The sequence below is a fragment of the Anoplopoma fimbria genome, chromosome 14 (assembly GCF_027596085.1).
Source record: "Anoplopoma fimbria isolate UVic2021 breed Golden Eagle Sablefish chromosome 14, Afim_UVic_2022, whole genome shotgun sequence".
In the NCBI taxonomy this organism is placed as follows: domain Eukaryota; kingdom Metazoa; phylum Chordata; class Actinopteri; order Perciformes; family Anoplopomatidae; genus Anoplopoma; species Anoplopoma fimbria.
This window is the reverse complement of record NC_072462.1, coordinates 10942507-10964375: the sequence shown is the minus strand read 5'-3', so window position 1 is coordinate 10964375 and position 21869 is coordinate 10942507. Positions and strand designations below refer to the sequence as shown.

Sequence of the window (21869 nt, the reverse complement as noted above, 5' to 3'; positions counted from 1 at the left end):
CACAGAACTAACAGTGCATTTTTTATTCAATAAAACAAGTCCACTAATACTGCAGGGAGGAAGGATAAGCAGCCAAAATAACAGGGGAGTTTTATTTTGAAGAATCTATAGGAAATGAAATGTGTTTATCCACCGTTTTACAGCCGCTCCAATAACAAAATATATCCGATTTATATTTTTTGGTACTCTGACGAAGCAGTGTGCCTTGAATTTGTTTTGGGCATTTCAAAATAAAAGTTTTACTTTCTTTTATCAAGAAAACAATTATTTGCTGGCCTATTTCTGACTCAGATGGGTCATGGTGATACTATTTAGAGGTTTGCAGCACCATCCACCTTGTTCAAACTTGACCCGCTGTATCACTCAGAGGTATGTCAGAAGGGAGTCGGAACCCCCCTGAAACAACTTTATAAGCCAGCAGTCACAGTAATGATATCATCAGTGATAATAATGAATCATTCTGTGATGTCAGCAGCATGTCATCCTGCAGCCGTGCTGTCGCCCCCCGCTGCTGATGCAGTTTGACGTTGCTGCTGCAGGCAGCGAATTAACATGACCACCGAACGTTACGCGCAGGAAGCCCGCTGATGTAGCTGCAGGACTCTGTGACTCGGTGTGTGTGTGTGTGTGTGACTGTAGCCGGTTAAGCCGATGTGACATTTCTCTGAAGTTCGTTTCTGTTTGAACAAATCGAGACGTTAAAGTTTTCCAGGTCAGTGAAGATGTTCTGGTTTTAGACACAGGGACCAGTTCTCTGAAGGTCGCGACCTCTCTGACACTGCCAGGGTCATGATGAGGACTGACAGGGTCGAGCTGACTGACACAGTGATGTCACACGACCTTTATGTCCGTGGGGAAGGATAACAAAGGGGACAGAAATGCGAACCATACCACTAACAGACAACCCAAGCTTTCTACTTCTGCTGGTCATTTTCAATTTTTGGGATAAATCTCGTCCCTTACTTCCAGTCATTGTTTTCAGTTGTTATCTATGCATTTCAGACGGATCATTCATAGTCAACATCACAATATAAAGTAGATCCTATGTACTTTACTATGGTACAATAGGCGTAAATCCCACTTCTTCCGGTAAAGTATTCAGTGGAGTAGTAACTGTGCTGACTTCGACTGCTGCTGACTCAACAGCTTTGGTTTGCAGAACTGAATGTTGAGTGTTTGATGCATGACTGCAATGAAGTTAAAAAGTATCAACACTTAAATAATGCAGCCTATGATTTGTGTAATTTCCTTGAATGAATGAGGTGTTAGTAAAGACTAACCGGAGACTGGCGGTGAAATTGTATCAAGTACATACCAATCAAATGTTACTGGTTCATGCTAGAGGTGTAAGGGTTGACACTAAATTCACAGTTTAGTATGTCCCTCAATTTTTCGGGTCAGCGTTTCATATGTTTTTGCGCAGAAAATAACATTTAAAAGAATGTAAACATTCAACAGTGGCTTAATGGGTCATAATTCGTATTGTAACAGTTACTTATCGCATATTGCCACACTGACTCGCTCCAGAAATTCTGTTTTCGCTTCGGCAAGACTTTTTTTAGACTATTCTGACAGTTTAGGTCACAGGCGCACCAACCCAAGGATATCTCACACAGTACTGACTGTCCCATACCCAACGGTTCCGTGCCAATATACACGTGCCGTTGCAGTTCCTAATGACAATTAAATGTAGCTGCAGAGGAAAGAAACAGGAATATGGGGAACAACAAGTTAGCAATTGGCCATTTTAGGGGAAAGGAGACATTTACTGTAAATGTCAGTGGAAACTGGAAAGACGTTTATTGGCGTCTAATGCATAAACTTCAATTACACTGTAAATCACAGGCTGTATTATAAATAGAGATGCACAGATTGAACAACTGCTGTTGAAAGAAATTGTTTTTTCAGCCACATTCAGACACTTATTATATTGTAATTCATTCCCATCATGCTGCTCAGATTGATCACAGCGTTTCTCTCCCTGGCACAGTCCTGCTGATAACAAAGCTAAACAGCTAATGTTAACAGAGGTTGCATTGACTTGCATTATGATACGTTCAAGCTCCACTCAGTAAAACTGCATAACGTGCAAAGGTAAATTGAATAAAGTTATCCCGATGTGTTCAAACGGAATAAATCCAGTTGTTTGAAGGAGATGTTTTCACAGCAATATCAAACAGATATTATAGAGGGAATTACGAGGGAATTACGAGCTGTTTAACTTCCTAACACTAGCTCTAAGCAGCTTATGATACATCATTTCAACTAAAAATAACACACTTTTTAATCAAAGCAAATAATTAAATAAAATCACTTTAATTCATTCCATAAACATTTGAATTGTGTGATTTTGTGCAAATAACCACTATAGATGACAGTAACAAAGTGAAAGGATAACCATTAGACTCCGGAAGGGGGGAATATATTTTCGGGGGTGGTGGTGAAAGTACTACAGATTTCTGAATAGAAAATTTCCAGTGCATCTCTAAATATAAAGTGTTTCTAAAAGTTTAGATTAGTTCACACTCTCTCTCTAGCTGGTTTGCTCTCTCAATCGGTCAAGAAACACTGCGGCCAACACTGCTCCCTCACCTTTAAGCCTCCACACACACACACACACACACACACACACACACACACACACACACACACACACACACACACACACACACACACACACACACACACACACACACACACACACACACACACACACACATTAAATAGGTCCAATCAGAGCACGCAATACTTATCATGTTTAGCTATGACATGTTTTCTCCATTAGAGGAGATCTCTCTACATTAGAAATCTCTCTATTTAGTGATACCATTTTGCATCTTTAGAAACATAAACACAAAGAGAGATAAAAGGTTTTCATCCGACAACAGCTTTGTGTGTAAGTCTATGTGTGTGTGTGTGTGTGTGTGTGTGTGTGTGTGTGTGTGTGTGTGTGTGTGTGTGTGTGTGTGTGTGTGTGTGTGTGTGTGTGTGTGTGCTGCATGCAGGGCGCATCACTAATCTTTATAAGTGGCTATAAATCCAGGCTGGCTGTGCCGCCGTGCCGGGTGGCGTGCTGCTGCTGGCTGGGCGGGGGGGCTGTTCGGCGAACGTTCAGGGTTCACTGGTTTCTGGAGTCCTCCCCGCTCTGTCGCATGACGCCATCCCTTAACCGTATGAATATTTATGAGAGGAAACTGCTGCAGTTTGGGCGATCCATCTCATCTGGCGAGGGCTGCGGCGCTGCGCAGGAAGTGATCATGTCTCTCGTTTATTCTGGATTTCAGCCAAACATGGCCGACTCCGTTTTTTCATCGGCCAACCTCAACGGGTTGATCGTCTTTTGTTTAGCAGCAGAGCAGGACCCCCGGGAGAATGATAATGATGTGTTTTCTACTGCGGCCCTGCACTGTGATCCTGCAGACACACCTGTCGAGAAGACAGGAGCAGGTGGACACAAACACAGGGACAACAGGCCTCCGCTGCTGAGACATGAAGCCAAGGGCAGAGCTGTCAAAAACTGCAATCAATCTCTGTAGACCGCCATATAAAAACACCATAGTCTATGATTCATACAAATAAATGTTAGTTCCGTCCGGTCTCTGTAGAAATATATGTTATCGTAGACCTCTAGGTGCATCGGTGCCTACAGACAGCTTTTTTTCCACCATGTCTGATTAAACCATGTCAGGACATCCTTGACAACAGGAATTGAATTGAATTGACAAAGCGTCACCTGAAAATTGGCACAAATTTGGCAAACATTTGGTGCAAATCTGGAGCAAATTTGGAGTGTATTTTTTAATTAATTTGTATGTAATCGTGTCAAGCAAAAAGTTCGCTTTGCATTTGGTGTGAACATAGCATTAGGCTGTTTTGTCACTGCTTACATGACGACGGCTGGACCCGCCGACTTTGAGCTTAACAACAGCTCCTCAGACACCTATTGGGGACGTCATGGAGACTACATCCACATTTTCTACAATCTATGAACATCCCATTCCAAAAAAGAAATATTCTAAAAAATCTGAAATGAAAACCATGACTTGAATACAGACTTAACTGACGAGAGGAATAGAGAACGCCTTTAAGGCTGAGGTGAAGGGAATGAGTTGATTATTGAGGTGAAATGGTGTTGGTTGTTAACATTCATGATGATCATTTTGGGGGAGTAGCTTTGGAGGGAGGCCTGAAAGGGACGGGCTGTCAGAGTTTCACACTTGGCAACTTTCTTGCTAGATTTATTGACTCTTGTAGCTAGCTCTGCTAGCTCCTTTCATTTGGAAAAGAGTTGGGCTTGGTTTTTCTTTTGGATAATTTTTAAAATCGAAATCGCTCCTGGTAGTTATAAAGATTACCAACCCTAGCTTTACAGTTTACATGGTATTATGGATCAAATTAACCTGTCTCTAGTTGGGGTGGCTGTGGCCCAGAGATAGAGTGGGTCTTCTTCTTATCTTTGCCATCAGTGTATGAATGTGTGTGTGAACGGGTGAATGTTGACATGAAGTGTACAGCGCTTTAAGTGGTTGGATGACAAGAAAGGGGCTGTGAAAATGCAGTTCCATCTTACCATTTAGACATGTTCATTTGATTGTTAGGTATTGTATAGTTATTTACAACATATACAATACCAGTCAAAAGTTTGGACACACCTTCTCATTCAACTACTTTGAAGAATCTAAAATATAAAACTGGTTTGTTGAGCATTTGTTTGTTTACCACATAATTCCATGTGTTCCTTCATAGTTTGGATGTCTTCAATATTTATCTACAATGTAGAAAAAAAAATAAAGAAAAATAAAGATAAACCATTGAATGAGAAGGTGTGTCCAAACTTTTGACTGGTACTGTATAAAACATATATTTCTTTTTTAACCCCCTATCAGCAGTTATAACGCCAAAATGTATATCCCAAAATGTGCAATACTGACTTAAAATTATAATCTTTTTTGTGCAATAAAATAACTGGCATTGATACTGTACTATTAACTAATATTTTTTACACACTATTCAGAGATCCAATTTTTCAGTATTTTTATAGTGTGACTTATTGTAGCAAACACAATTTACTTAAATCTTATATGTATTTTTATATATGTGTTGTATATATTGAAGTATAATGCACATATTATCACATACTTATTTCTTATTTATATTTTTTATAATGTTTCTGTGTTATACTAATATTCTAGAATTGGGGCAACTGTTACATAACCCAGCTTCACCCACGGGTTCATTTAAGAATATCTGTTTCTAGTATTTATTTATGTAAAGAAGGGAGTTTGTAATGATCAGATTATCTGAAAAGTGAAATACCTAAATGTATATGATAAAATATAAACAGTTAATCAATGTTCTCTATTTTTTAAGGTAATTTTCATAAAGATCTCCATCCACACGCAAATAAAGAAATTACGAAACAAAAGTTCTCATGCTGCTCATATTTATCAGCTGGATACATTCAAAATAGTTTACTTTTAGTTTACTAAAACAGCAGTTTAATGTAGTGTAGGCTCACAGTTTGAGTTGGCTTGATGTGGCTCAGTCTGTGGCTCCAAGCTGCAGCATGAAAGTCCTGGAGATGTGCGTCATGGGGTTCAGTATACAAACAGTTTTCATCCTGAGGCCAGAAATCTCAACGCCTCTGCATAAAAACCCTCTCATTTGTTTGCCACTTTTTAATCAGCTGCAAATTTCTCTTCAGACATAAAAACAACACCCACAACAAAGAGCTGCAAAGCAGAAAAAGAAAAGAAAAAACAGGAGGCAAGAATAAAATAAAGAAAACCCAATTCATGGAAAAGCCTGCCGGAGTATTAATGAGGAGGATTTAAAGGTGAGGGAGATGTAGTGCTCCTCAGGCAGGTAATGCCGGTTCCAAACATGAATAATGTATGAATGTCAGAGCAGAACAGGTGATGTTAAATATAGACAGCACAGAGCACAAGACATAAATGAAACACTAATGCTCAGAGCTGAAACAAATTATCTTTCCGTAAATTACTCACAGACCTGTCTTTTTGTTTTTTTTCCATCCAACCATTTAAATAATGCAGAACAAATCCAGCGACTTCATTAATACGCAGCGATATTTTAAGGCAAGAAAATGACACAAATACAGTTTGGAAAATCCTTGCTCAGTTTCTGACAAAAAAACGCAAAATCCCTGCTGTAAAAAAAGAAGGTTTTGGTTTGGAATTGAAGTTGCACCCCTTATTTCTTCATGTTGGTTTGTGTTGTCTGAGTTGGAGTCAAGTTTTTAGAAAGAACTCTAAACATGCAGAATATTGTGATCCATTTAGTAGCTAAACAGCCCGATATTATACACCGGATGTGGTTGAGACCAAAAACAGAGCTAAAAAAGAGATAAAAGTGGACTTACACTCCCCAGATAGCCAGACAAATGACTCTCAATAACTGTTATTGTTGCTCTTTATCTGCCGAATGTGTAAACAGGCAATTATCTGCTAACTAGTTAGCTACTGTAAATACACTTAGAATATATAGTATAATCATGTAGATTAGTGCTGGACTTTCCTTGTCAATTACCAAGTCTTTTTCTTGAGCTTCTTTCATGCTGGATGACTTCTATACATGAAACTTATAAGCACATTCTGGTGAACAAAAGATTTAAAGTGGTGTTTTAGCATTATTATTTTATGTACAATATACAATTTACAAATAATAATAATTACATTACTACTACTACTTATAATAATAATAGTAATTCATCACAAAAATCATCATTAGTGGCAGCCCTAATCATTTTTCTTCATATCTGATCTTCTGACCTATGCTGCTGCCGATTCCTCTGAATACAGTGGTCATTTCTCTGTCATGAAGTGCATTAGCCTGATTACCGCAGTTACTGATGATTGTTTTGGCAATTGCTTGTCAAATAGTCAAATTCATGTACTGTATGCAGCCCAAATCACAGATTTATTTCAGAGGACTTTACAATCTGTACAACATAAAACACTCTCTATCAGATAACACTCTCTCTCTATTCAGATAAAGGAAAAAATCATTAGCATCTATATTTCCCTTTAAAACCCACAACTGATCTAATGTGACGCAGTATATAATGTTAACTCTACATATAGGCAACAATAGAGTTTGAGCTAGTTTGAGGAGAACTGGGGATTTTTTTGTTCATAAAGATAAGTGTGAGTATTTTTGTATGTGTCATATTTGTTTTTTCTCACTCTGTGTTTCGCCTCAGGTCGACCACTGACTGATAAATGAAGCTCTGCCGTACTTACACACTGGAAATTGTGTGTTTGTGTTTGAATTATTATCTCAGATTTGTAATTTACTTTCTGTCCACTGCAGGAGTGAAAAAACAAATTAAACTGAGCTGAGCCGTAGCTAACACATCGTTTTCACTCATTCACCCTATTAATCCACCGCTCCTGGCTGTGATTAAACACAAAAGTATTTTTCCTTTGGCCAAGCGATCAACCTCCCAGACCTTAGTGACACACACTTCATCTGTTACAGGAACAAACAGAGTTCAGAGCAGCAGCTCAACACACAGCATGAAGGGTCCAAAATGACTATGGGTAAGTCCAGACCAACAAGTTCGGAATAAAACTCAACAATTCCCTATAGTCAGGATCAACAACCCATGTCAAGACAGGGAAGCTGCAAGACAATACTAACAACCAAAGTCAATACAAGGAAGTCCAAAGTCAAGACCAGTAAGTCAAAAGACAAGACAGGGCAGGCCTATTTCAAGTCCCCAGACCAACAAGTTCCATTTCAACAAGTGAGCCTAAAAACTCATACTTTACTGCATGTGAGGTTTTGGTAATTCGCTAATAAGCTAATTTATCTAGAATTTGCACCAGTAAAGTGTCACAACTGTAGGTTAGTATTGTAATACTTGCTGTTATTAACCCCTGTTTTATCTGGTAGACTCACCACAGGTTCCTTCCTGCCTTCCTGGATGTGAACTCCTTCATCACAGCTGCCTCTAATCTTTATTCAACATGCCCTGCTGCATCAGCTCGTCAGTCTATGGATTTATAAATTGCATATATAGGATACATATATGGGCATTTTCTCTTTCATACACAATTAATGGATAGATAGGTGGATGGGTGGGTGGATGACAATGCTAATGAACATCTCCTTGGTGTTAAAAGGCTGCTCTCTAATGGATCATCTCTGACGTTATTATTCAGCTCTGCCAATTATTGAAAAGGTTTTGCTGCTGTGAGCTTTTAGCTTTAATGTGATTCTTGATTAAATTTAGCTCCTCTTGCTTCGATTGTTTCTTCTGTTTTGCAGCGTTTGGCGTTTGTTTTTTTCTGGCTGAAAACCTCGAAGAGGGTTGAAGACTCTTAATCAAGCACAGATAGAAATAACATCTGTTTTTTTTAATGATTGCATCCCTTTTTCTCCACTTTCTAAAAGCAAAGCAGAGACACATATTTTCACAATGCCATTACCCAAAAGATGCAAATATGTTGTTTTGAGATGATAGGGTCATTATTTTAGGACAAGACACATGTTTCATTATTTAAAGATCTAAAAAATGTAGTTTGTATTGTATTAATACAAATTTGTGTTCTGATAAAAAATACTTTGTCCTTTTATGTCTTCCTCTTAAGAAAACAATGTATTACTATTTCAGGTTATCCAAAATTACACCTGTGGATTACATTTCCGTTATTTGTTTAACGAAACATTGCTATTATTTTCTGATCACACTCTCTTCACTCTTTCATTTCAGAACATCATCTGACAGAGCTGAGAGACAGTCATCATCCACTTCCTGCTCTGAAACATACTATAACTGATCACACTGATTGATTCTGCTGGTGCATTGATAGAAGGAAGAAAGTTATGTGTTGCTGAACTCGATCAGTCTTCAGTCTCGTAATCAATACCTGATATCCAAAGGAAAATATTAACGGTTTCCAGCAGGAGTCAGCTGTGTGTGATCATCAGATTCTTCATCGACTGATCAATAACTTATCACTATTAGACTGACAGGGTCTTTGCTGTTTTGGACCTATTGGTCAGCAGGGAGCCCTCATTTATTTCATTTAAAGCAGAGATGGGGTCAGTAACACAGAGGCATGAACAATTCTGAAGGATGAGCATGAGGCTGACACATGAGCACAGAGTTGTTGGTTTGAATAGAAAAGAGATGCCACCACTGAGGGTCCATCAGCAAGGCATCGAGCCCCATGAAGCTGTGAGTGTGTAACAACAAGAAAGGAAATGAGACAATAAAATGTGAGGCAAGAAAACATGCAACGTTACGAGATGAGACACTAAAGATCAGTTTAAGATGGACTAGTCCAGACAAGGTTATAGACAATATAGGTGAAAAATAGGATGACGATTTAAAAATAAAAGATGACATGAGAGAAATTGAGATGGGACAGAGATTAAATGGACTACACTAGATGAGACTGATCACGACCAAACAAAATGAGAGAAGACATGATAAAATGAGATAGAATGAAATAAGACACCATAGGATGAGATAATACAAATACGTTTTGACAGGACAGGAGGGGATGAGATGGACGGGACAAAACCACCTGAGACAGAAGATCAACACATGAGATGATATGAGACAAGAAGTGATAAGTGAAACAAAACAAGAAACGACCAAATAAGATGCAATAAAATGAAAAGACAATACAAAATAAGAGAAGAGGAACTAACACAAGGTGAGATTTGCAAGACAATAGTATCAGATCAATAGACATGAGAAGGTTAGATGAGATTGATTAGATAAAACAATATTAGGAGGGACCAGGTGAGAAAGACAGAAAAGACATAACAGATGGAACAGAGAAGATATTAGGAGATATTTCCATAAAAGGAAAGGTTTCAGAAAGACAAGACAAGATGAGACAAAGTAAGAGAAGGTAAGATGGGATGAGATGGACAAAATATGTTGAGATGGGCCAAGTAAGACATAATAAAATGAGATTGAACCAGATGAGAAGAGGAACAAAAAAGAGATAAAATGGAATTACAAATCGAAATACTGGAGATATTGGAAAATGAGATACAACAAAATGGCATAAGACAAGACAAGAAGAGACAAGATAAATGAGACATAAAAATTAAACGAGATACACAAAGAAAGACAAAAGTTGCAATGATATGAGGCACAACAAGATAAAACAAGACAAGATGTATTTAGATAGAGTGAGATGAGAAAAGTTAATGAGACGAGATGAGATTGGTCTCATCTCATCTAATTGTGTCTCATCCAAATGAACAGACAGGACGCTGAGATTTAAAAGACAACAAGAGATAATGTAAGACATGTCGGACAAATGTGAAGAGACAAAATAAAATAAGGGTTGATGACATGAGACATGAGACAAGAGAATCCAAGACAAGTCAGACCTGTATGAGATGGGATACTAGATAAGGTGAAACTGTGGATAAATCTAATAAGATGTATACTTTACAAATTACATCGGCTTTAGTATACAATCTATTGATAAAGATCAATAGAATACATTCATATGTAGAATATTAAATGCAGCACAAGTTTTCACTTAATATTTTGGCCGAAGGGTCGGCAGTAAACAGAATGAACGCACATAGACATAGAGTTATTCTGAATGGTAGACAGTGAAAACAAATCCTCTTTTGGATAACAGCAAAGCTTCAAAGATAAATCTGCTCAGTCTTAATACCAACACAGTGCTTATTCCTACTGCATAGTTCAAATGAACACACCCCCTAAGTACACACACACACACACACACACACACACACACACACACACACACACACACACACACACACACACACACACACACACACACACACACACACACACACACACACACACACACACACACAGAGAATGAACAGGATGGAAGCACTCAGGGACAAAAAACAACAGATAAACGGCAAGAGGATTGTGAACATCACTTTGCAGAGCAGGAAAAAAATAAAAGTCACGAACACAGAATTTATTAGGGCTGCAGGTTCTTTAAAGGTAGAGTGAGACCTCTGTACACCTGAGGGCCCGTGTAACAACAATTGAATTAACGATGACAATAATATGCGTCGTAACTATATGAGCAGCAACCTGAGGTTAACACTTTGTTTCTTTATGGCATTAAAGCTGTTTTTTAGCCGTGCTAGCGCCATTTCACCACTTTGGTCCGAAGTGGAATATCTCAACAAATATTTGATGGATCAACGTGACATTTCATACAAACATTCATGGTCCTCAGATGATGGATGCTACGGACCTCCCACTTTTCCTCTAGTGCCAAAGTCAAAGTTTTTACCTACCGTGTAAAAGCATATAAACATCGACTGGATAGGGTGGTCCAAACTTTTGTATGGAGAATGACTTTGATTATACCCTGACTTTTCCTCTAGCGCCACCATGAGCTTGGCCGGCTATGCATTGGTACACATAATCAATGCTCACCTCAGGATGAATTGTAATAACTTTGAAAAGTCCCAATAGATGAATTTGTCAAATACTTTGGTTTATGACAAAAATACCTGCAAAATGAAGCATTCCCATCAGCCTCAGCTTAACTTTGTTTTTAGTGCTTATTAGAAAATGTTAGCACGCTAATACGCTAAACTAAGGTGATAAACAAGATTCAACTACCTGTTTTATAGTTTAATTTAGCTACTCTTATGTGACATTTGATGAGACATAAAAGCTTAAAAATGTACTGAAGTATTTCATACGGACCTAGAAACCGTATTTCATGCATCGAACCAAAACACGTTTAAAAAAACAATTATCTCGATACCCGGGAACCTTAAGTTCCAGGTTTTAGATGGTTTCTGACATTTATGGTTGTTTTCATCACGCTACTTGATGCTTAAAAAGCAAGTGTGACATTACAATTGACAGCTGTGATTGTTGTAGTCGTGGAGGCACTTGCAGAATTATTTTCGGCAAATAAAATGGGAGCGTTGATATTTTTATATACAGGCTATGGTTCATATAGTCTCGTAATTGTCGTTAATTGTATCGTTAGCTAGCTTAGCAACATTTTGGTTAGCCAGTGCTGTTGGACCATCGTGTGTTTATATCTTGGAATGGAGACATTCACAATAAGTTTCCGAAACATGAATCACGAGTCTGCGTAATAGAACATGCATCAATTAGATCATAAATTAATGTATTTATCTTATATTTTAGATAGTTGATGTGTTAGATAGCTTGGTGGCTCTAAAGCTATCAAGCTGTGGCCATGCTTGCGATCGGGTCGGCCGTTTGTGAGGGCTGGACTACGTACCATGGCCACACCCGCGCATGACCATATTTTGACTTCTTTTTTTAATATGGGAGGAAGTGGAGACTCGTCGTCCATCTTCATATAGTCTATGCGTTAGGCATGTCATGTTGGCTTTGTTATTTCCTTCTACAAACAATTAATCCACAGTCTGGAGCAGAGTGAGGCCTCTCAACTACTATTGCTCAGAACGACATGAAATATGGAGAGGATATTAATCATCCCCATCACTCAGGTGTTAGGCTAAGGTGTTAATTCAGCCTTTACCAGCCCTGATTCAGCATTTTACCCAACATGCTCTGGGCTACATGTGACACCACAAGGTCAAAAAGGAGTGCAGAAAGGTTGCTGGTTTCCCAGAGTGTGAGACAGTTTTAAATATGAAGACGAAGCTGGAGAAGAACTCTCTGCCTCGTCAGGTTCACCGGCCTTGTGTCGGGTTTAATGATGAATGATGGAGGTTAAAGCTCACTGGGAATAATTTAATAACCTAATCTAATAATAATAATAATAATAAGCCAAAACGAAAACAAAGATGATGTATTCACCTAACTCAAACACTCCATCCATCTTCATTTGTGTGGAGGCTGAAACATCCTGGCAGGAGAAGGAGCTACCGGGAGTTTGAAACAATGTTTTCACAATAAGCTGTGTTGCTGAATTTCTGAGCATCTCTCAGTTTAGAAAGGATATTTTCTTATCGACATCTTGTCTTCTCGAGGGGCAACACTCATTCATATCAATAATAAAAGGAATGGGAGTTTTTCACTTCCAATCATGTCTTGTCTGCTTTGTGCATGAGTTCAATCTGACTTGCTAAACCTGCTAAATCCCAGCAATGTCCAGTCAAGGAATGAATGGCTGGTATTATCTTTGTTCCATTTAAAAAAGATGTGTGTGAAATAACACCAGCAGCAGAGAGGGAGGGGTGCTTATGGGTTGCAATGGATGCGAGGTTGATGTGTAATTCTGCGGATGGAAACAGACCCTTTCAAAACCTACATGAGCCCAACATGCATTTAAGACAAAATTGATACAAGGTTTATGTCCTGACGTATTTTATAAGGACCGACAGTCCGTAATTCATGCATCTAACCAAAAACCCCTTTCAATAACCTATTAACCCCGAGACGAGGAAACAGCGCAAAATTGCTAACTTATTTCCAGTTTTTAGATGGTTTCTGACATTTTGTAATTGCTCTGATGGTTTTTTAAGTTTTCATATTTTTTATTTGGTTTTCATTAATAATTTGATGCCAAAAAGGGGGGGGGGGGGCCATCATGATTGACATCTGTGATTGAAGTAGTAGCATGCATCACTTACGGTGCTGCGATTTCTTGTTTCTTATTGGCTGACATATACGGCGATGCCCATATATCTGCATTAAGCTAAAAGAGCCTTTTAATTTCTCTGACTGAAACACACACCTGATTATGCAGAATGTAATTTGTTAAAACTCAACAGAATTGGAACCGCAGATACTTTGCATTGAAATGCTGGTGTAACTGTGCCTTTAAGAGGGCGTCCAGGTGATCCACCAGCCTGCCGGTCTCCATAGCAACCAAAGACTTTACCCCCGCCGATTAACTCTCCCTCAGGTAAAGCCGAGGAACTCATCTGTGAGATAAACCTGCAGACTGTTGGCTCTCCTCTTTAAACCGACGAGCACCTGAACACACCTGTGAAAAGAAAATTCATTCCACCTGCTGTTCAGTACGACTTCTGAATCTGTGTGTGTGTGAGGGTTTCATGAATGAGGAGTGTGTGTGTGTGTGTGTGTGTGTGTGTGTGTGTGTGTGTGTGTGTGTGTGTGTGTGTGTGTGTGTGTGTGTGTGTGTGTGTGTGTGTGTGTGTGTGTGTGTGTACTGTAGCTCACACTGATAAACGCTGGGTCTGGGTAAAATATTCAGCAGAGGATTTTACAGCCAAGCCACTGAAGAAATAGAAAGCGCGCACATGCACACTGATCCAGCAGCTACAGTGTATGTGTGTGTGTGTGTGTGTGTGTGTGTGTGTGTGTGTGTGTGTGTGTGTGTGTGTGTGTGTGTGTGTGTGTGTGTGTGTGTGTGTGTGTGTGTGTGTGTGCGCGTGTGTGTGTGTGCTCTTCCATCACCAATTAGCTTAATTAAAGTGTTTGGACATAATTTATTGACAGCAGGAGAATCACGCAGAAAGAGAGGGAGGGAGGGAGGGAGGGAGAGTAATAAACCCAGCAGCTCTCAGATCTGTTTATTCAATAAGCAAAAATAAATAAAGCAAAACAACACACATCGAGTGATTCTGAAAGGAAGCTTTGGGATATTTAAAGTGGACTGAACCAATAACCTTATTTAAAAATCCCCTCAGATAGTTTACCAGTGGAAGAGATATCACAATATCTGATGGATCTGCTAACTTCTTATAATATATAAATAAATGTATGTGATATATAATGCATCATACAATACAAAATAAAATTGGACAGGAAGCCCATTTTAAGTCATATTATTTCTATATATGGTGTGTTCTAACTCAAAGAGACCACGGACAAACTTAATATTTATGAGTGGAAAGATTAGGTCTTGCTTTTATGTGTCTTTTATTCTGGTTGTTGTATTATCTGCTTTTTTTTGTATTTTGTTCTCAGAGTTTTTTTTGGTTCTTCTGTTTTATGTGATTTAACTGCAGAGTAACCTCCCTTTGGGATTAATAAAGTACTCTATCTGTCCCAAATCAGCAGCCTTAAACTGAAAAGTCGTTTTCAGATAAGCTGAAGGTAAAACAGCAAAACCCAGTAAGATTCACTAATGTGGTCTCAAACCAGCAGCCCAGCTAGAGTGTGATCATAGCAGGACTGGTGAAGAATGGTAAAAAAATCCCATAAAATAGATTATAAGCTTGAAAAGACCCTGGTTGAAACTAAACCTCATCATTCTCGGAGCAATTTAAGGCCTTAAAGATACACTAAGGGCTCAAAGCAGCAGCCAAGCCCATGATTAGACCCATTGGAAGTCAATTGAAACAGTCAAATCTGGTCAAATTATTCTGATCAAGTAAAACCAAGCAGCCTAAACCTGCTCAGTACCTGTTAACCCTTTCATTCTGGCAGAAAATGAGGCAGCAAAAACCCTGAAAGTAAACTAGAACCTGCTGAAAGCGGCAGTCCATCACATGAGGAGGTTCCCAGAACTAAGGCCAATCCTGGAACAGTCTTAAGAAAGCAGAATATGGTTCTAAAAAAACAGTTAGACGTGAACAGCACCAATAATACTCATTATTCTGAGCCAGACTGAGAGTGAAACAGCAGCAAAAAACTGTTAAATTCTGTAAAACCTGCTCAAAGGCTGCAGTAGTCAAACCCAGTAAAACCCAGTACAAACCAACATGATGGCATAAATCAGGTGAAACTCAGTAAAGCCCCATGAAATACACACACAAACCAAAATAAACAGGGCAAGACCTGGTACCCAGCCAGACCAGCAGCCTGAACCTGATCGGGGCCCAGTAGATGGGTTCCTGATCCAGTGAGATTCACTAAGACCTACTTCTGATCAGCAGCCTAACACATGATCAGAGCTGCTGGAACCTTCTGAGCCCAGTGGAATCCATTTAAAGCCAGGCAAACCCAGCAGAAGCCGGTCAAACCCTGCAGCCTGAATATACATCACACACACACACACACACACACACACACACACACACACACACACACACACACACACACACACACACACACACACACACAGCAGTGAAACCCAGTTCGACCTGGACAGACCCGAATCCTGCCGAGACGCAACACATGTGTCAGTTCTCGTTTGGTCTGCGGCAACTGACAATTACGCCCTCAAACACGCACACACATTCTGCGGGGACGGGGGCAGAAATCACGCATACATCTTTTTTCCCCTCCACTCACCGTGCGCCGTGGTGTGAGCAGCCAGCAGCCAGCAGAGCAGCAGCAGGTAGAGTCCTCCCGTCCTCCCCCTCCTCCGCGCCGTCACCTCCCAAACATCACCAGTACATCCAACCAAACCCGGCTCCATGCTGCCCTGCTCCAGTCCCGATGAGCCCCGGGGGAAACCACAGCAACTAACACCGGCAAAATCCTGCTCCTGTTTGATTGTATCTTCTTTTTTTTTTTCTTAAATCCTCCACAGAATCCAACTGTCAATTAAAAATCAAAAATAAGAAGAAAAACAGAATGATGAGTCAGGAGGATGATGATGAGAAGGTGGAGGAGAGAGAGAGAGAGAGAGGGGTAAAACAACCTCTCCTCTCCCCCAAAATAACCCTCCCCGATCGGGCTTGGATCCCAAAAAGAAAAGAAAAAATAGAATAAATTCCCCAAACAGATGCACGCAAGGTTAGTTCCCGTCGTTTCGGGGTGAGAAATAAGTTCCAGTAACTATGAGGGCAGAGTCTCCATCACTCCTGCTGGTGCGGCTGATTCCCATTCACACAGATGTGAGGAGGGTGGGGGGGGAGAAAAATCCACGCTGCCTTCCTGGAGGTCTGCTCCGTCTGCCGGGGAGGACGGATGGAGAGGGTCGGTAGAGGAAGAGGAGGAGGAGGAATGTGGAGGGAGAGAGTCGAACCCACTCTCTCTCTCTCTCTCTCTCTCTCTCTCTCCAGCTGTACAGACCTATAGAGAAGAGAGAGAGAGAGGGGGGAGGTAGAGAGACCTAGGCAGAGTACAGAGCTATTGATCTACATAGGCTGGAGGTAAAGCCCGGAGCTGGAGCAGGGGGTGGGGAGGTGGGGTCGGGAGTAGAAGCAGCTGGAGCCGGGCAGAGGAGGCAGAGCAGCGGGGAGAGATTAGCTGAACTCTCCTGCCCTCTCTGGTCGCACCGGGTACTTTAACACTTCAATTACACCTGAGAGCAAAAATAAATGATGCTCTGTTAAGGATTATGCTGAATTTTTTTTAGCATTTTTCTTTTCTATTATTTTATTAATTGTATAATAATAAGATTTCGATAAGATTTTAAGAACCAATAAAAAAATAAAAATAAATAAATGATAGTTAAAAAATGATCTTCACTAATCATTAAGACTAAATGAAGTTAGTAGATCAACAGTTTGACGTGAAGGGTCACAATTTAAAATTGTTATCTCATAACTTTTGACATTTTCAGTCACATTTCATAATCTGTATTTTTTTAACTTTCATGGCAGAAGAAAGCAAGTTGTATTCCTGCACACTGTCAGCACTGAGTTTATTAGAGGTTCAATGTTTCAGATGACGACCCTTCATCTTTTTATCTTGCTTTTTTTGTTTCCCTGCTCATCATCTGTCTACTAAGGAGGCGTTAAACAACACTTGGTTTCTCTTTACCAAGCAGGAGCTGGCTTCCAGCTTTCTGATTCAGATTCAGATTCAGATTTTGAAAAACATTGTTGCTTATTGGAACAAACGTTCCACACCAACGTCACAGCATATAGATATATATGCGTTACAGGATGAAAACTGAGCCAATTCAACGACAAAGCTAACTCAGGCTGTGAGTCTCTGTGAGCTGGTCGCTAGAGAGGCTATGCACTCTTATTCTGAGTTTAATATGCAGTTATACAAACATCATAAAAACAGAAAACAACATTGAAATAGATGTGATGATAGACTATATATATAACCATATACAAAAACATACACATTAAACGTATTTGTCGTTTGCAGCTACGTACAATGCCATGTTTTCTTGGCAACTCTGCATTTTTTTGCTAAATAGCACTAAACACAAGGTTCAGCTGAGGCTCATAGAAATGTTATTAGTTTTGCAGGTATTTGCTAGTAAACCCAAGTATTAAAACAAAAAATAAGATAAGATAATCCTTTATTAGTCCCGCAGCGGGGAAATTTGCAAATTACTTCAAGATTCATCCTCTGGGGACCATAACCGTTTTCAAAAAATTTAGATAAATTGAGATAATTCAGTCTGGACTAAACTGTTGACCTGACAGACTGACTTTTCCATCACAAGAGCCATGTCGCTAGTAAAGAACTAAAGCTTTTCTAAACACCAGAAATATCACAGGGAATATCTTTTATCTGTCTGGTTTGACAAAAAGAAAGGTGAAGATATGCAATCAGTCTTGTCTTATGAGAATGAGAAAATTTGAGAGTCCCACAGTAACCCACCCAGAAACACTTGCAACATAACCGCAAGGTAAACAGACTACAAACACACTTAACTTCAGAAACTTTCTGAGAAGAGTGACATTTGGTAAACTTTTTCATGACTGCACGTACACTGACACAAACACACACACACACACACACACACACACACACACACACACACACACACACACACAAACATGCACATCCGCAGACAGACATGTCATACAAAGACACACAAACCTCAGGTGGAAACGCATCAGATCATCAGTGTGTGTTTCTGCTCTCAGCTGATAACAAACTTCTCTCTCACACACACATACACACACACACAAAATTAGCTAATTACTGATTATCAGACTGGGAACTCACAGCAGACAAAACACTGCATCCCTGCTTTTGTGTGTGTGTATGTGCTTATACCTGTGTGTCTGGTAGAGAGAGAGGGGTCCTGTCTAACAAAGCCTTCGTTATTTCTCATTGAAAAACCCTCCAAGAGGAGCCAATAAGAACCCAATGCAGCTGATATCACATATTTGATTGGGCTGCTGCCTCACTCTCCTTCTCCTCTGGTGGCTGTGACAGAGGTCTGCATCTTCAGTGAAAAGCCTGAAATATTCAGGTTGAACATAATCAAACACAGGTTTAAATATTTTAACATGTTTTTCACCATAAAGAAATGTTGGCACTGTACGTTTCTGCAAACCACGGAAGATGTTGAATGTCAACGATTCTAAACCAAAAATAGGTTTTATAAATATGTTTCATGTCAGGCTCGTGTCTCGCTTGCGATACCCACAATGCCACATGTTTAACTTGTGAATCGATTGGTAAGGTTTAGGCACAAAACTACTTGGTGTAGGTTAGAAAAAAAGATCATGTTGTGTGACATAATATTAATTTAATGTAACAACCCTAACAACATATCTAACGTAAATTAATAATCTTAGCAAACTTTCTTTGGTAAAGTTACGTTACAAACGTAAATTCAATGTTTACTTTTGGTTTCACACGGGACACATGCAGCGGTCTCCTGGGTGAAAGTGCTGTGTTTGTTTGACCCATCCATCACCTCTTTATAGCTTGTTATTCTCGCCATTATATGACTATACCAAGTAACTGTTGTGGCCAATAACCCATATTAGTGAGTGAGTTGACCATGCCCATCAGTAGAAAAGGTCCAATCGGTATTAAAAGTCTCCAAGTTTTAGTAAATAGTGACACACAAGACATTGACAATATTTCCATTTGATGGAATGGAATCTTTCATGCATTCTATTCTTTTTCCTTTCACAGTTTTTTACCTTTTCTGTGTGTGTTTTCATAACAGAGATCGGCAGCTCAGATCAACCAACACAGCAGTGGGAGACAATGAAGCCCCAGAATGTGTGTGTGTGTGTGTGTGTGTGTGTGTGTGTGTGTGTGTGTGTGTGTGTGTGTGTGTGTGTGTGTGTGTGTGTGTGTGTGTGTGTGTGTGTGTGTGTGTGTGTGTCTGTGTGTGTGTGTCTGTCTGTGTGTGGGTGTCTTCATCTACTGTAAGAACGGATATTAATGTCAGACGGGAAATTAAAAGGCAGGTTTGTGAAGACTGTGTGAGTTTGTGTGTGTGTGTGTGTGTGTGTGTGTGTGTGTGTGTGTGTGTGTGTGTGTGTGTGTGTGTGTGTGTGTGTGTGTGTGTGTGTGTGTGTGTGTGTGTGTGTGTGTGTGTGTGTGTGTGTGTGACCAGTCTGTTGTGCAGGGGTCTCTGTTGGCAGCCTGACAGATATGAACACACACACATACATAATGTTTTAGATTTGTAGTCAGCGATGCAGCTTGGTGCTGCTGGACTGAACACAAAAAGACAAACACTAGAGAGGTCCACTCCTAAGCTTCTCTTCTCTGCTGTTTGGCCAACCACAAGCTTCATGGAACGCAACATTTTAAGCCAACTAAAATGCTATAATTCATTTTCATGAGCTGAAAATACACTCTAAAAGGGTTGAAGTGGAGTGACAAAAATATATTAGTTTGGTCTCCCTTCTACTAAGAATCCCCCCTGAGAAGAAAACATCATCATGACATCATATGTCACCGCTGTGGAGAAACAATACAACGGTTAAATATCAAGGACCATGAACCAGAGACAGAAAGACCAGAAGAACCGAACAGACCAAAACCACACTCAGCATCCACTGAAAAGAGGTCTAGGTCATTGGCTGGGAGCTGGGAGCTGGGAGCTGGGAGCTGGGAGCTGGGAGCTGGGAGCGATGCAGCGCTCTGCAACGCTCCTTTGTGAGCTGAACTTTTGTCCAACGCCCTGTTGGATGAGTAACTGCTGATTGGTTAAGTTTAAATTAGGAGTTATGTAGATGATGCTGCCTCATTTCACTACCAAAATCTAAATCAGGTTGAACATCGCCAAGGAGCTGAAAAACCTCAAACTTGCTGTTGCCTATATGTTGTATAATTTCCAGTATATACCACAATATAAATGTGCAGTACAGACATCAGAAGACAGCAAGTACTACTCACCCATCTTTGAAGTAGGTAAGGAACAAACTCATTGTCCCCTCGAAAGGCCTCTAACCCTGAACCCTCAGGGACTAAACTGACGTCACCTGGTAAATGTTCAGTGTGAGTGATTGCAAGGGCTTGAAATGGTAATTTAACATGTCATAGCATGTTATGTACAGTTACAGTATTTCTTTTTTACTTTTTACTCCCTTATTTGAACGTCTTCCAGGCTTTGCCTCACGAGATGAGACATAATTGTCAAATAATGACTTTACTCATTTTTGTCAAAATAGTTTTAATAAAAGAATTAAAATTTTGATGAATAAATCTGTGTGACATAATTTCTACTTTCATTCCTCTGATTTCGTGTGTTTTTATGTTCCATTTCAAATCCTTTATGTTTTTCTGTAAATTGAAAATGCCGGACTGAACACCAATGAGTTCTTGACTTAGTTAACCTGTTTTACGCCCCCAGCTTCCACACTTCCACTGTGGGTAAATACCTTGGGCTAAGTCTGCAGAAATGCATTTATAAAGGGCTGAAAATGTCTGTGAGAGATCTCTCAAACACTGCATTTTGACAGTGGGACAGAACTAAACCTTGTGAGTCTGTGAGTGTGGAGATTGGGACCCAGTGAACTCAAGACGACAATATTAATTGGATGTCGATCAAGAAGTGTCAGTTGCTTATCTTGTTAGTGTTTGACTAACAATGTCAGAATAAATGACGCCCAAAGGTCACAGTCTGGATGTTTACAGTTCTATGATGACTTTTACACCCCAGAAAACAGCAAATAAACACAAACATTTAACCTTTTAATGAACTTAGTCAATCACAACACATCTCCACCATTAATTAGACTTTATTTAAGAAAAATAAATGTCACAAGACCTTATTAAAAAGTAAATTAAGAGTTTAGTTAGTCTACATGTTTAATTGCCTCATGCAACACACACACAAACTTCAGTTTAGTAGTATAAGAGTCAAGTTCTTCTTGACAAGAGAGTGTTGTTGATCTTCCAG

General features: G+C 39.7%; 1 protein-coding gene across 1 annotated transcript in view; it reads right to left on the bottom strand.

Annotated features, from left to right (window-relative positions):
* dcc (DCC netrin 1 receptor) overlaps positions 1–16277 on the bottom strand; it is a 240727-nt gene extending 224450 nt beyond the window's left edge. Inside the window, exon 1 of the mRNA XM_054612210.1 lies at positions 16151–16277. Coding sequence (XP_054468185.1) covers positions 16151–16277 — 127 coding nt within the window. The remainder of the gene's footprint in view (positions 1–16150) is intronic.
* Positions 16278–21869: the final 5592 nt, after the last annotated feature.